The sequence below is a fragment of the Didymella exigua genome (assembly GCF_010094145.1).
Source record: "Didymella exigua CBS 183.55 unplaced genomic scaffold M421scaffold_9, whole genome shotgun sequence".
Classification (NCBI taxonomy): Eukaryota; Fungi; Ascomycota; class Dothideomycetes; order Pleosporales; family Didymellaceae; genus Didymella; species Didymella exigua.
In genome coordinates, this window is record NW_022984783.1 from 646,956 (window position 1) to 662,017 (window position 15,062).

At 53.8% G+C, this 15,062-nt stretch overlaps 4 protein-coding genes across 4 annotated transcripts; 3 read left to right on the top strand and 1 right to left on the bottom strand.

The window, feature by feature from the left end:
• Positions 1-634: 634 nt before the first annotated feature.
• M421DRAFT_385083 (uncharacterized protein) lies at positions 635-3,892 on the bottom strand. The gene has a single exon (XM_033589900.1). It carries the CDS (start codon positions 3,677-3,679, stop codon positions 884-886), a length of 2,796 nt encoding a protein of 931 aa, XP_033450364.1. The 5' UTR covers positions 3,680-3,892; the 3' UTR covers positions 635-883.
• Positions 3,893-7,082: 3,190 nt separating this feature from the next.
• On the top strand, positions 7,083-10,174 carry M421DRAFT_419161 (WD40 repeat-like protein). The gene is made up of 2 exons (XM_033592027.1): positions 7,083-9,694; positions 9,751-10,174. The coding sequence occupies exons 1-2, from the start codon at positions 7,127-7,129 to the stop codon at positions 9,886-9,888; spliced, it is 2,706 nt and encodes a 901-aa protein (XP_033450365.1). The 5' UTR covers positions 7,083-7,126; the 3' UTR covers positions 9,889-10,174.
• Positions 10,175-10,395: 221 nt separating this feature from the next.
• Positions 10,396-12,453, top strand: M421DRAFT_59741 (RING-10 protein; the record flags this gene model as incomplete). The annotated part of the gene is made up of 1 exon (XM_033595708.1): positions 10,396-12,453. The coding sequence occupies one exon, from the start codon at positions 10,396-10,398 to the stop codon at positions 12,451-12,453; it is 2,058 nt and encodes a 685-aa protein (XP_033450366.1).
• A 1,636-nt stretch (positions 12,454-14,089) lies between these two features.
• On the top strand, positions 14,090-14,822 carry M421DRAFT_385139 (uncharacterized protein). Its single transcript, XM_033589901.1, has 4 exons — positions 14,090-14,122; positions 14,172-14,236; positions 14,287-14,332; positions 14,381-14,822. The coding sequence occupies exons 2-4, from the start codon at positions 14,233-14,235 to the stop codon at positions 14,712-14,714; spliced, it is 384 nt and encodes a 127-aa protein (XP_033450367.1). The 5' UTR covers positions 14,090-14,122; positions 14,172-14,232; the 3' UTR covers positions 14,715-14,822.
• The last annotated feature ends 240 nt before the right edge of the window (positions 14,823-15,062 follow it).

Sequence of the window (15,062 nt, forward strand, 5' to 3'; positions counted from 1 at the left end):
ACTCCGAAATCGCCCGATGCCCAGGACAATGGGTCGCCCCTGCGCTCTCGGATCCCTCGTTCCAACATGGCGAATTTCACGTGGGGTAATTGCCGCCAAATGTTACCGTTGGTGTAGGAAAGTGTCGGCTGATGTACAGACGGTCCCCCTTGCTTAACGCTGTAGTTGTGCTCCAAAGCCAATGTCGGCGCCGCACGCCTCGTATGAGAAGCAGCGCGGACGATCGTGGGCGAAGAACCATGATCCATGACCACGTTGTCCGTGCACATGCAGGTCGTTGAATCGACACGCGAGCGAGGCGAGTCAATGTTGCACTGCGCTGGGGCGCTATGCAGGGCAGGTTTTGCTAGAGGACATGAGAAGATCGCTGAAACAATGAAAAGCATGGTTTGTCTGTGCGTTGGAAGCTTTCCAGAGTAGGAAAGTAAAACGTGGCTGGTATCCGAGATTGCCAATACACGTGAAGACGATATTCAATGTGACACAGCATCCATCGCCTCAGCGACAAATGCAGATGTGGAGATAGATTCCAACTATGATCGGAACTAGAAACTACGAATATCGACAAATATTGCAGGCTCGAAGCCGGTGAGTAAAGATACCGAGGTAGAAATGTAGATACTCAACGAGATGCGTGGACAACATGACTATGAGTTCGTAGATGGCAGTAGATAACAACACTAGAGAAGACAGAACGAAACTCGTTGCGCGCACTGCGACTTACAGAACGGACATCTAGAGAGGCTAAGAGACTGAAAAAAATAATATAATGCGTGAACGAGGATATCGAACAGCTGAATCGAAGAAAACAAGGAGTAGCGGGAAATGGTAGATGGCTGCCCGAGATTATGAGAGCGTGCGCGTTGATACGTTCGTCCCGTAATCAGTATGTGCCTCCTAGACTGCCCCAGGCAGCGAGCACGTCATCGCTTACACTGTTCCTCGCCTTACTCCTGGTCATGCTAGCGACACTGCTGCCGCGACTAGCATGTCTGGAGCGTTCGCGCCCGGTCAATATGCTCGGCGCGTTCATGCTGGATGCATGTGAGCGCGAAGATGTATTGCTTCCAACACTGCTTTGCCTGCTGCGCTGCTCCATTGCAAGAGCGAGTACACTCTTGCGTTTGGAGCTACGCTCTGGTACAGCGGGCATGGAAGGTTCAATGATGCTCGGTGCCCGTGACAAAATACTTGCTTCGGTGACAGGAGCGAGGTCCTTTGCACCAAAAGACGGTGGTACGGGGAAGCTCATACTCGCGCCAGATGTTGAAGTATGACGACGCTGATGATTCGACCCGATGGTCTCAAGCGACTTGGCGGCCTTGATGATGTGGACGGGAACATCAGCGTCGAGAAGGGCGACATCCTCAATGTCCGCACTAGTGTCGCTGCTGGCAATCTTCACGGTATCGTGGGCGCCGACGCGAGGACCGGGGGTGACTGGCGAAGGCAGAGGCGAGACGTGATCGATGGTGGTTGGGGAAGCGACACTTGCTGCGTGGGAAGGCGAGATTGGAGGGAACGGGTATAACGGGGAGAAGGCGCCAGGCGTAGGAATGTGGTGAGGTAGCGAGCCTCGAGTAATAGGGAAGCCAAAGCCTTCACCGTCACTGACTGAGCTGTCGCGGAGAGTGTCGATGTTGTTCGCGTCATGGGAGGTTTGTGAGGATCTACCTCGAGGTGGCGGTGTCAGATGTGTAGATGAGGTCGAGGATGCAGCCACCGACTTTCGCTTTGACTTCATCTCCACAAGCTTCACAGGGCTGGCTGCTGGCATCTCGTTCGCCAAGAACGCTGGTGTGCGACCGGATTTCTGCAGCGCTTCGAGAGCTCTCTGTCGCTGGCCTTCCTGCTCAATGTAGGCATTGCTCAAACTTATCGAGCTCTGCTTCGCCATCGAAGCACGCTTCTTGCGCATCAACTCCAGGAGAGCCTCCTCCTCGGGTGTAACTGCCATCATCTTTCGATCTGCCGCAGCTGATTGTGGATGAGGCTCACTTGCCGAGGTACGTGTGCTGCGTACACTGTATGCTGATGAAGAGGTTGGCGCGTGTGTGGCGGTCCTTGGACGGTCGTCCTCGTCTTCGAGGATGACAGAAGGTTGCCGCAAGTGGCTTGAACGTCGACTGGCGCTGTAGTTGGAAATTCTCGAGAAGGTATGCGTTGAGACTGGTTCGGGTGTGTACATGATGTCAATTGTGGCAGCACTTGTCGACGTCGATGTTATGCTCATCTTTCGATCGAGGTCGCGGGTGGGTCGCACTTCATAAGCCTGGGCCTGACCAAACACAATATCGTCAGCATCGTCATCCATGTTGATGCTCTTGCGAACTGTAAAGTTACGAAGCGCGCGTCGTTCTTCGTCATACTCATCCTCAGATGAGGAGAAAGACAGACAACTCGAGTCTTGAAGGTTGTGCTTCGAGAGTGATGACTCTTTTGTCTTGGTCGAGTTTGGCAGGGAGAATTGACTTGGTGAGGTCAGTCCATGGACATCGATCATGTCTTCGTGGGAGAAAGAATCGCTGCTGAAACCCGGGACCGATTTCTGTGCTCGTGGTGCAGGATGTGAGGGTGCGGTGCTCTGGTAAAGGCCGTCAAGTGAGGTGTTGCGGAGTGGAATCTTGGGTGTGTTGCTCGTACGCCGTGCCTGTGGAGCATGCACTTGCTGTTTCGGCGAGTCCAGTGCTTCGTCACTATCTTCGTCCAGCGCATCAAACCAATGTTGGACTCCCTTTGGTGGTCTGCGAACGTGGACTTTTGCGTTGTCGTACTCGTCACGCTTGAAGAGTCGCTTTGGAGATTTCGGCACCGGTGGAGCATGCTCTGCGTGTCGGCGAGTAGCATGCTTGGTCAGCTTTGCGTGTCCCTTTGGCGCCGGCGTAGGTTCTCTGGTCATGGGCTGTGCGAAGTATTCCGAGTTCATTGACATGGCAGCTGGTGAGTTCACCATCTTGTTCGGTGAGAGAAGTGCGTTCGAGTATTTCTGGCCGCCTCCAGCATTTGGTTTGGGGAATAGTTTCGAGAGGTCTAACCGTGCAGGCTTGCTCTTGCGTCTTTCGGAGTCCAACATTGGCGACAACGGACTAGCATCGTAGCCGTTGAAGGTATGGGCATGACGCTCTGTGACTATCTGCGGCTTCCCCCGCCTCAATGCCATGTCGCGGACTGCGGAATTTGATGTTTGCTGAGAGATGGAGAGCGGCGAGCTCTTTGCGTCATAATGCGAGCGCATGGTGGAGCTGGACGTCTGGGGATGGAGCCGGTAGCTGGCGGTGCTGTTGTCTGAGCCCCGCCGCGAGCTGTCGCCGGTGGTGGCCCCCAGCATGTCTGGCGGCGGGCGGATCGACATGGCGGGCCGCCTGGTGGATTCGGTCGCAGCGGCCGACTTCCTGCAGACATACTCGTTGCTGTGGCCGGGCTGAGACGAGACGGTGATGTTCCTGCACGCTGGACTGGACGGCATGGTGTTGGTCTGGCGGGACTGTGTGCGGAAGACTGGCGCTTCAGAGGTGCCCAGCACGCGGTGTGCTTTACTGGCGGGCTCGTCGAGGTGGGAGGGCCATGGCTGGGCGGAGGAAGAATGCGGTGCGCTGGGACCGGCGGCGGCGCTGTCTTGCTTCTTCTGCGACCGGCGCCCGGGGATGGGAAAAGAGAAGTGGCCGCGGGAGCGTCCCATGGTGGGAGAAGCAAACCCTGGCCTCGGAGCGCGGTGTGGGTGGAGTAGTTGCTTTTGGGCAGGGCCGCGATTCCGCAGAATCAGAGGTGCGCGAGACTGAGTCGCGGATGCTGGTAGCTGTCCAGCTGGAAATGCGACGCGAGCGCAATGGCGCCGGGGGCTCAGAGTCTATACACAGGCGCTGCGCGGCGCTGCATTGGGGTTGCTCAATGGCGGGTGCAGGGCTGGCAGCGGTCAACGTCGGGAGGGACATGGGCGACGGCGGCGGTGGGACCTTGAGACGCTGTGCGACGAGCTAGTAGTAGTACCTAGTGGAGAGCGCGAGGTTTGGCAACTGCACACCAGGCTCGTTTCCGGCGCCTGCTCCCCCTGCTCCCGACCGAGCTGCAGCGAAGGACCAGCGCGAAGGACCAGCAGGGGACTAGCTCAAGGGGAACTTTGCACTGTCTTGTCGCTAGCAATCAGCGCGAGCATGCAGTGCGTACGAGTACCAAACTCACACGGCATTATCGACAACCATCGACCAAGCCCCCTCTGATCGGCCCAGGTGTAGTCGACCCTGTCCCACCGGCGTCCTGTCCGCCAGAGAAATTGCCCAGCATTCGTTAAATGACCCGCATCGACCAGCCCTGGCGCCATCGAGGGTGGATACAGGCCCAGCTTCTCGAATGACAGCCCGTGCTATCCATGCACGCGCGCCGGACGGACTGGGACGTGACATAAGCAGAGAACGCTGACACAGCCACCTAAAGGTGGTTGCTACCTCCACATGTGCCATCACTCTGGCACTCTTGCTCTGCATAGCCACAGCAACCACCCATCTTCTCTCAGCGACACCGCTAAGCAATCGTTGTTGTGCACCTGACAGCGCCCTAGAACTAACTGTATGTGGACATGTGTTCGCCCGATCCTTAAGGTGGAGCGTGCGGAATCCGGATACCTATTCGCCCTTTTCAGCCCCGCTCTGCCATGACTGCCTACCTATCCAGGTACGATGCGGGTTGTCGGTGCTCGCACATCAGGCCCGCTGATATTCGTTGCTCGGTGGTGCAACACCTGAACTCTTGGTTTGTGCTGTAAACCCATGCTGTGATTCCGATCATCTTTTCCTGTTCCTCTCGGGAAGCGCCCGCTGCTTCCAAATACTTCGTACAGTGGTGCTCCGTCCATCTTGTGCACGGAACTAGCCTGTGTCGCCGACCCCACAAATTCCGACATCCGGATTTCTCCAGGATTCATCGCCTCTGGAGATGAGCGCATCCCAATTCGCCGTTCCTTTATATCAAAACGACATCGACAGCTCAGCTCTATCAAAGCTTCGTCAGAGCTTTTCGGCCAAATAAATAATCCAAGCGTATCACACCATCAATGCTAAGATGTGCTATCACGCTTCGACTTCGATGTGGCCTCTGCTTTGCGATCCCGGATACGCGATGCCGTTTCTCAGGGGATGACAGCCGATCGCTGATGATTGATCTGGATACATGTGAAGCTGCAAGGCTGAGGGTGTTGAATACGTCGTTTCAGAATCTTTGCGCACTTGCATAATACTGCGAGGGCCACACAAGCGCCTTCACAATACCTAGTACGATCTTTACGGTGACTTAAGAGATGCCAATCACTAACTTTCGGCGATACTGATGCACTGGATCCGCTGATATACGAGGAAGGGCCTTCACAAAGGGCAGACAATTAGTTTGTCGATCATACAAGAGCAAGGGAAGCAGGAAAGCATAACGACAGATGTAAAGACGCTCGACCATCATCTCGAGGCGATAGCCATAATCTAGAGAATGGTATTCACAAAATTCATGGACACAAGTCTGAAACTGGACTGATCTGCAGTTACAGTACCACACAGCATACGTAAATGCCTCCAAGCATAAATTCAGTCCCGACATAGTGCGTTGGGACGGTGTTGCGAGACTGTTATCTTGAAGTCGCAATGACAGCAGTTATTTACAAAAACTAGTTCGAGTGGCAAATCTGGAGGTGGTCTGGGTATCAACATCGTAGAGGCATGTCGATGCAATGAGGGCACGCATCCTGCAGCGGATAGAGAGTGGCTTTTCGCGCTGGAAAACAAATCAGTACGAGCTTGCTGCTGTTGAGAGAATTGGTGTCTAGAATTGGTCCACAGAGATTTGGAAGGAACTCATTTCCATGTCATGGTTAAGCGCCAGAACGTCGAGTTGAGGCCTTTCTGTTGCCTTTCTCGAAACAAAGAAATCCTCGCCAGTGGCAATGCCTGCTCGCTGGCCTTGCCACAGTGTGACCAAGTCTAACATGGTGCAGATGCACGAAAAGATCAAGCTGAGCAGCACTGCAGTCGCTCCTTTTCCGTTGATATTCAGCGAAGTAGCCGGCCACCATGCAAAAATGCGAGACGATGACTTCGTTGTGTCAATGAGCATGCAGGCTCGACGGCTGCCGTTTGAGGACATTCTCGATCTAAAGATGCAGTGGGTCCCGCCTGCCGTCTCGACTAGCGCGACCGGTTAATAAGCAGCCGCTCCCCACCACCACAGCGAGTCGACCAGCACTCCGCCGCTTACCGACTCTCCGTTCTGTCGTGCCTCTCCTCGACTTGCCGGACCTCCTGGTGTTTTTGTGTTTCTGTCCTGGAGTTCCACGCTGTCACTGACCCGCCGGAGTGTGCCGTCTCCTTTCTGGCTGCTCCCTCGTCAGCGGCGACCCGCAGTCGAGGCCCACCTCGACTAGCCACCTCTTCGCGGTTCTCCACGCCCTGCGACCCGAGGCTGGCGACATGACCGAGACGTCGCAGTAAACAACTTTTCCCGCGTGTTCTTGCCCCTCGAACTCACGCCTGAGCTTCAAGGCCGCCTTGACACGACATCATCTTCGAGGACATTCGGCCAACGCGGCGGCAGGTCCACCAAACGCCCGCACGTACTCACACTCACCCTGGTCGATATACGAACGAACGCGAGACTTGAGCACACCGTCCTTCACACGTCACACGTCACACGCACACACTCGCTGACGAAATGGCCTCGAGCAACCAGGGCCCCGGTGCCCTCAACCGGCCAAAATCGCGAGACTCACACGCCACCATAGGCCAATTTTCGTTCGCACCTGCAACGACCACCACTACCGTAGTAACTACGACGACAACAGTGACGTCCCTCGCTCCCATGCGTATCAACGCCCCGAGCCTCTCTGAGCGAGATCCTAAGGAGTACCCGCTGGCACAAGTCCGAGCACCAGAATCAATACGCAGGATCTTATTCGACAACGGTGGAGAAAATTGTCTTTTCGAGGAGGCTGAGGATGCGCCCAAAAAAGTACAAGAGGTATGCAGCCAATTAGTTCAGGGATCTGCCCTGTTCACAGGCCGCTCAGGGCAGACGCGTTAATTACACAGAATTGACACTCTTCGCATAGCACACCACCCTTCAAGAAAACCTACGAGTCTCAAACGGCAAGATGCGCACAGTGGACACGTTCAAGGGACCCGCAACTTTTGCCTCTCCAAGCCGCCTTAGACGCCTTTTAACGAATGCCCAACCTCCCACCCTACGATCAGTTTCTGGCCGCCGAAAACGAGACCCAGCAGATGATTCGCCACCACCGCCGTCGATACGAGAGGCGGCTGAAATGGCAAGTCTACAGCGTCGCAGCAAGAAACCGCGAATCTCCACACGGACCGACGACACCGCACAGATTGGCATCACACCTGATGATATGGAAGATCTTGTGCCGGCTACTCCTGAGACTGAGCTCGAAGGATCACAAGCTATGAGGATGCCTGAAACAAAGAGGCAGTTGCGGGAACCGACTGCTGAGCCTTCCTGCATCGAAGCTACTTCCTTTGACAGCCAAGAGGTTTCACAGTCACAATCCTTCTCTACAAGTGTAATCGACGGGCCTGGTGCGGCAGCAACTCCTCCGATTGCTGAGTCTGATATGGAGCCGAATTTCCCAATTGCACGACCGACGCCAATCCATATAGATATCGCAGCTGCCCAAGATGCGAGTCTACCTAGTCCGAGTTTGTCGCCCACCACATATGCTGCGAACGCCCAACAAAGCCTCGCTGGGGCCTCTTCATCAGGGCTGGCAGCCGACTATGAATCGAACGACGTTTGCTCGCTGGACCTATCGCAGACGGAAAGGCCGAATGGACACGAGGAAGTCAGTCCTAACCCACAGCTTCTCACACCAACAATTACAGGTATTCCGGCTATGTTAAACGCGTTCGATGCGCTCCCAGAAGAGATGAAGGACTATGTCATGTATCAGATGCTGCGCCGATGCAAAAAGTCCACGCTACACTTCGTCGCCGACGTGGTCAACCCAGCTTTGAAACGCGACTTCATCGCTTCACTGCCAACAGAACTCGGTCTCGAAATCATCAGTTATTTGGATGTTAAGAGCATGTGCAGTGCCGCGCGGGTTTCGAAACACTGGCGGAAGCTCATCGACACCCACGAGACAGCTTGGAAAGACCTCCTCGGTACGGATGGGTTCACATTGCCTTCAGGCGAGCTGGAGCGTGCGGTGCAAGAAGGATGGGGGTGGCAATTTACGGAGAACGCCGAGAGTTACGAGCGCGACCTGCGAGGATTATTTGTTGCTTCCAGATCAGACAACGAACATGTCTCCGGCTCTAGTTCTAGTACGGCTGCTGATCCGGAAGGCGCGATCACTCGGTCTTCATCCACACGCCACAAGAGGAAGGCTCTTAGTAAACACAACGGATCCAAGAAGCAGCGCAAGAAGGGATTGATGTCGACCAAGGCGCAGTTCATGTCGTACATGCTCCCGATCGAGCAGCGCGACGGACCTAACGCTTACGCCAAACGGGCACAAACCTCGATCCCGGATCCTCAGCTTGGAATACCCAGCCTCCGTAACATGCACCTCTTTAAGTCACTTTATCAACGGCATCACCTCATTCGCAAGAGCTGGATGGTCGAGGACACCAAGCCAAGACACATCGCATTCCGTGCGCACCAGCGTCATGTCGTTACCTGTCTTCAGTTCGACACCGACAAAATCTTGACGGGCAGTGATGATACCAACATTAATGTCTACGACACCAAGACTGGCGCACTGCGAAGTCGTCTAGAAGGCCATGAGGGTGGAGTTTGGGCCCTTCAGTACGAGGGCAACACTCTAGTGTCAGGCTCGACAGACCGTTCCGTCCGGGTGTGGGACATTGAGAAAGGAAGGTGCACCTCAATCTTCCAGGGCCATACCTCGACAGTACGCTGTCTGGTGATCTTGAAGCCAACCAAGACTAGCGAAACCCTTGACGGCAAACCCATCATGATGCCAAAGGAGGACATGATCATCACCGGATCTCGAGACAGCACCCTGAGAGTATGGAAGCTTCCTAAGCCAGGCGACCGGGGCATCTTCCAAAACACCTCTACGAATGCCAGCGACCTCGACAACCCATACTTCATTCGCGCTCTGACAGGCCACCACCACTCTGTTCGTGCGATAGCAGCTCATGGCGATACACTTGTCAGTGGAAGCTATGACTGCACTGTTCGCGTTTGGAAAGTTTCTACCGGTGAAACACTGCAGCGTCTGCAGGGTCACACGCAGAAGGTCTACAGTGTTGTACTAGATCACGCTCGCAATCGCTGTATCAGTGGTTCCATGGACAACCTGGTCAAAGTCTGGTCGCTCGAGACCGGCCAGTGCATCTTCACCCTGGAAGGGCATACGTCACTTGTCGGACTTTTGGACCTCAGCCATGAACGCCTTGTCTCTGCCGCGGCGGATAGCACATTGCGCATCTGGGATCCTGAGAATGGACAATGCAAGAGCAGACTATGCGCACACACTGGAGCCATCACTTGCTTCCAGCATGATGGACAAAAGGTTATCTCCGGCTCAGACCGCACTCTCAAGATGTGGAACGTTAAGACCGGCGAGTTTGTCCAGGACCTTCTGACCGACCTCAGCGGCGTCTGGCAAGTCAAATTCAACGAACGTCGATGCGTCGCAGCCGTGCAGCGGAATAGCTTGACGTACATCGAGGTAAGTTCATGCATATATTCGAGCTCACGCGGAAGTGGTAGCTAACAGGATCTTAGGTCTTAGACTTTGGTGCAGCACGCGACGGCGTCCCTCTGAGTGAGCGAGGTCGTAGAATTGTAGTCAACAACAGAGGCCACGAGATCGAAGACATGCCCGATGCCGAAATGGTCGACGCCGCCGACCAACAGCCATAGTACGGATCCCGAAATTGTCTTCATTGAATTCCTTTTCTTGCACATGTCAAACATCAATACCCCTACACATTTCTTTGTTCAACAGTACCGGGAAAGGTACAACAGCATTGCCTGCGGGCGCACAACGGGACTCTTGTTTATCACACTATCCATACAAGCATACGTGTTCAATGCCGTACGGGAAGGCGTATATGTTGGCTTATGGGAGTATACTTGCATAGCTAGGGCGTTCTCACACCTGATCAAGGTTGCATTGACGACAATAATGAATAACAACACACTCCACATTACTCTTTGCCGTTCGCGTGACTGTGAGACCGGCCGGCCTTGGTGAAGGTGTCGCTCTTGCTCGCGGCTTCTGGACGTGACGGGCCTGCCCCACACCGAGCGCCCCACACGTCCCGCACCGCGAACATTCGTCATCTAGATGTTTGATCTTCCAAACAACCGCATATCTTCAGGCACCTCCGCACTCGCTGGAATGCATCCATTACACTGTCGCCCGTGATGCCAGAGTACTTCTTCCATCTTTTCTTCGAGCTACATTCTTCCCGTTCCGCTGCAGACACGACCTTCATCCCACCGCCGAAGACCAACATCTTCACAGCCGAGCTCCCAGCGCATAGGCAGGCTTCGTGGAGTTCTACAGCGCCAGTAACTAGGGCCTATAGCGCTGCAGCAGCACCCAGCAGCCGACATCTCAGTCACCGCACGCGGGCCTCGTCCTCTGTCCACCACCACGAGAGTCCCGTGCCTGTCGACCAAGACCCTACGAAGGGTAGTTCGCATACCTCGCACCAGAGCTTTGCCGCTCATCAAGACTGGCGCTTCGACACAGTCTCCATCATCAGCATCGACATGCTTCCGAGCAGCAGCAGCGACACGACACGACAAACCCTCAAGCAAGCTGCCACATCTGGCGGCCTAGCGACCAAAGGCAAATTCATCCCTTCCAATCCCAAGAGTACAGAAGTAGGCTGGGGCGTTGTACACTTGTTTCGTGATGGCAAAGAGACACCGGGGCTGTATGACGAGGCGGAGGGCGCTTGTGGGCCTTTTGTCGAAGACGACTGCACAACATTATGCATCCTCGCTGTGCCCTCATACATGACGCCGTCAGATCTCTTGGGCTTTGTGGGGGAGAAGACAAGAGAAGACGTCTCGCATTTCAGGCTCATCCGGACGAGCAGGGCGAATAAATACATGGTGCTTGTGAAGTTCCGCGATCCGACCAAGGCAAGAAAATGGCGGAAGGAGTGGAACGGGAAAACATTTAACAGCATGGAGCCCGAGTACTGCCACGTTGTCTTTGTCAAGTCTATCAACTTTCAAGACGGTGATTCTTCAACTCGCGACCCTTCGTCGTACCCTGATCTTACGAACGACCCGTTCACCCCAGCCGCATCGCAAGAACCGACAGCAACATTACCGCCAACGTCCAGCGCCTCTCAATCCACCGAGAGCAGCTCACTCGCGACCTCTCTCACCACCAAGCCATATGCACCACCTACACCTGCCTTGATCGAGCTTCCGACCTGCCCTGTCTGTCTTGAGCGTATGGACGAGACGACGGGTCTTCTTACGATTCTTTGCCAGCATGTGTTTCATTGCGCCTGTCTCGAAAAATGGCGCGGATCCGGCTGCCCAGTCTGCCGCTATACTCAAAACGACGCATTCACGACTCAACAAGGTCTTGAGGACGATGCAGAAAACATTTGTAAGGATTGCGGTGCTACCGAAAACCTCTGGATCTGTGTGATCTGTGGCAATATAGGCTGTGGACGCTATGATGAGGCACACGCCTTCGCCCACTACAAGGCTACAAAACATACTTATGCCATGGACGTCGTCACGCAACACGTATGGGATTATGCTGGCGATGGATATGTCCACCGTCTAATTCAGAACAAGGCCGACGGCAAGCTCGTCGATCTCCCTGCTTCGACTCAACAAACTGGCATGACCGGTTATGCGAACGATAATGTCCCGCGCGAGAAGCTGGACAACATGGGCATGGAGTACGCCTACCTGCTCACATCCCAGCTCGAGTCTCAACGCGCCTACTTCGAGGAGCAGCTGGCAAAAGCTACAGACAAGAGCGCGAAGGCCGTTGCAGCTGCCGAAGAGGCTTCGCGCACAGCATCTACCTTGGCCAAGGAGTTCAAGGCCCTGCAAGTCCAGCATATGGAGACCTTATCGACGATATCTGCCCTCGAGAAGGAAAGTGCGAAGAACACGCAGAAAGCGACCGTGGCACAAGAGCTTGCGAACAAGCTCAACAAGCAGTACAAGGAAGAAAAGACAGTCAACGAGTCCCTCCTTACTCGAATCAAGCACTGCGAAAAAGTCGTTGCAGACGCGGAAGCCAAAGTCAAGCAGTTAGAGGCTCAGAAGGCCGATCTCGAAGACCAGAACAACGATCTTGTGATGTACATTAGTGGTGAAGCGAAGGTCAAAGAGATGAAGGAGAAAGGGGAGTTTGGCCTGGAAGAAGGCGAGCTCGAGAGTGGAACACTCGAGGTAGGCAAGAAGAAGGGCAAGGGCAAGGGTAAGAAGAAGGCCTAGGAGCCTAAGACCGTGGGAATGAGGCGGATATTCAAGATCGCAGCAGTCAAGCGACCCAGCACAGAGCCGCCAAACGCTCGAGGGGTCTTTTGGGAGAGAGAGTTCCAGGCACGAAGGGGCATTGATCCGGACGCAGAAGAGAAGGCGATGCGATACCTTTGGGATTGATCAACTGTGCCCGCACCACCAAACACGACCAAAAGCTCTACGTCAAGCAGTCTTACATCAGTCACTAATAGTATGCGCTACTATGAACCTCCTCCGGGTATCATAGACGTCATGGCTTTACAGGTGCTGGCTGGTATTCTGAACCTGTTGTCGACTTTCTGGCGCTCGAGCGAGGTCAAGACCATACTTGCGTTAACGTGCACCTTCCGCAGCGGCTTCAAGAGAGTATGGGCTCAGGTCTCGCCTTATCGCAGCATCATTCCTCCTATTTTTCTATTGTTTGGCTTGCTCTTTACATCGGCTTCAAGGGTTTCCTGGCTCTGATTGTTCTCAACGGAGCTCTCATCTTTTGGACGATGCTTCTCGCTGTTGATTTCGGGCCGTTGACTGTGACCGTGCCCAGTGGAGCTTTAATCTTCTAGTGCCAGCATAGCCCTGGGTTTTGAGGCGTTCATGGCGTGCAGTATTCTGATGATGACACGGATTTTGAGATACCCATAGCATTAGATAGTCATTATGCAGCAGTCGTATCACCAGAGCCGGTGGAAGAGCTTGGAAAGTTGCAGTTTCTAGTATTCAAAGGGCTGTGTGAAGGTAATTCACTGCTAGCTAGCCCCACTAGGTACAGCGTCAGCTACACCAGTCCCTCTGCACCGTGTTGGAAACTGAGCCAATGCACGCTCAGCGAAATCGTTCTCTGAGGGTAGCCGCTGAGCCTGCACAAAATTGCTGATTTAGAAATATACGCTCACGATGAAGCCGCTATTGGTTGCACAGATCATGTCAGGGGTGCGAAAGCGCCATCAAATGCATGTCGTAAGGCTGAGATTCAACAGCTGAAGGAGCCATACTTAGCAAAAATATGCTTAGCATGTTAATAGTATAGGTAGCCACCTGCTCAGCCTAGTCCAACCGTCACCACCTTTCGTCGATTGAGGCATGAATCCACCAGTGTGCTGTCGAACAACCACCTGCTTCTCCCAGTGTAATGAGACTGACTGCTGTGGCTGGATGTAACCAGAGTCTATCTCTGATGAGCAGGGCTCAATGCAACCAAAGTCTATCTCTGGTGGGCAGGGCTCCAGGCTGTAGCCACCGTACTTAAACGGAAGGTGACAAACACTCCGCCTGCAGAGAATTTCCACCTCCAACAGCACGGAATCTACATTCGAGTCTTGATTGGCCGCGACAGTTACATTGAGGGCGGGGTTGGACGCCATCAAATGCTTTGCACGGGGCTGAGACAAGTGAGGTCAGACTATCCGGTTGATATAACAATACCGCGGTCCATCCTGATTCGTTTTTTTTTCCAAAATTCAAACTCAGTGATAATTATCTCTCATGATGCGAGTCTTGCTTTTGGCGCTTTGCTGCGCGATCACCGGAAGCTTTGCGACAAACACGTTTTCCGCAGTTGAGATAGCACCCTTGGCCGGATGAACTGGGACAGAAGGACTACTCGTCGAATGTGTTCGGCCTCGCAGGCTTTTTGCTCGATACAGTTCGTCTGACGTAGCTGTTGTGAACATGTCGCATCTAACACATGGCAGAATCGCAGTGTATGGCATCAGACGGCACATACCTAAAATGTCCTGACCCCCTTTATCCCAAATGTGTACGAGTATCAAGTCTGCTTCTCCAGATCACTAGCTGATTCAAACGTAGTGCGCCAACTTCAACTTCAACTTCATTCCAAACGTGTATTGTACCTGTGAGTAGGTATTCAGCATCCTATCGACAATGCACTGACCACCCATAGCATCGACTTGCACATGCTGCAACAGCGCCAATATCGCTTGCCCCCTAATACAGAACTGTTGTGGGTTCAACTGATGTCGAACAGACCAATATTGCGCCTCGACCTGCAGTGCGCCGAACGCAGCACGACTTCCACTCTATCTGGCACACTAGAGACGACCTCATCATCAAACGATGACACAGACAAGCCTGAAAACGGCCTGAGTCAGTCAAATATCATCGCAATCGGTGTTGGGCTTGGTGTTGGCATTCCGGCGTTGGCTATCAGCTTTATATCGATGTGCTTAGCCTGCCCATGTTGTCCATGGGCTAAACGCAGAAGAGCAAGAGGATGAAAGTCAATCACCTAGTTAGGGGCTGTCTCCCTGGCAGAATTAAGGTCTTCGTATCAACTAGTCCTTAAGCAAGAGAGTGTAAAGCGTATATACAAGCGCAGGTCAGCGGGATAGATTTTAGCAGAACCTTACTGCAATTTACTCTTGCTTGTACGCGGCTTGTTTGTACCTACTAGAAATTTTCGATTCTGTGGCCAAACTGTTATGCTTAATGAGTGTTCAACCCAAGGTGGGGCTGTCGAACGAACATGAACACACCGTATCGAGTAGTTTTCGAATGCCATCGATGCAGGTGATCGAAGCGCACCGGGCATTAACTACCTAGGCTGCAAGTCACCTGCAGCCGAC

What these genes read in the sequence shown, in the direction of transcription:
- M421DRAFT_385139 (XM_033589901.1), top strand. An exon ending in TCCAAACGTGTATTGTACCT is followed by an intron (nt 14,333 to 14,380) that starts GTGAGTAGGTAT and finishes GACCACCCATAG; the next exon opens with CATCGACTTGCACATGCTGC.
- M421DRAFT_419161 (XM_033592027.1), top strand. Translation starts at nt 7,127, where the DNA reads ATGCGCACAGTGGACACGTTCAAGGGACCCGCAACTTTTGCCTCTCCA. An exon ending in ATAGCTTGACGTACATCGAG is followed by an intron (nt 9,695 to 9,750) that starts GTAAGTTCATGC and finishes ACAGGATCTTAG; the next exon opens with GTCTTAGACTTTGGTGCAGC.
- M421DRAFT_385083 (XM_033589900.1), bottom strand. Translation starts at nt 3,679, where the DNA reads ATGGGACGCTCCCGCGGCCACTTCTCTTTTCCCATCCCCGGGCGCCGG.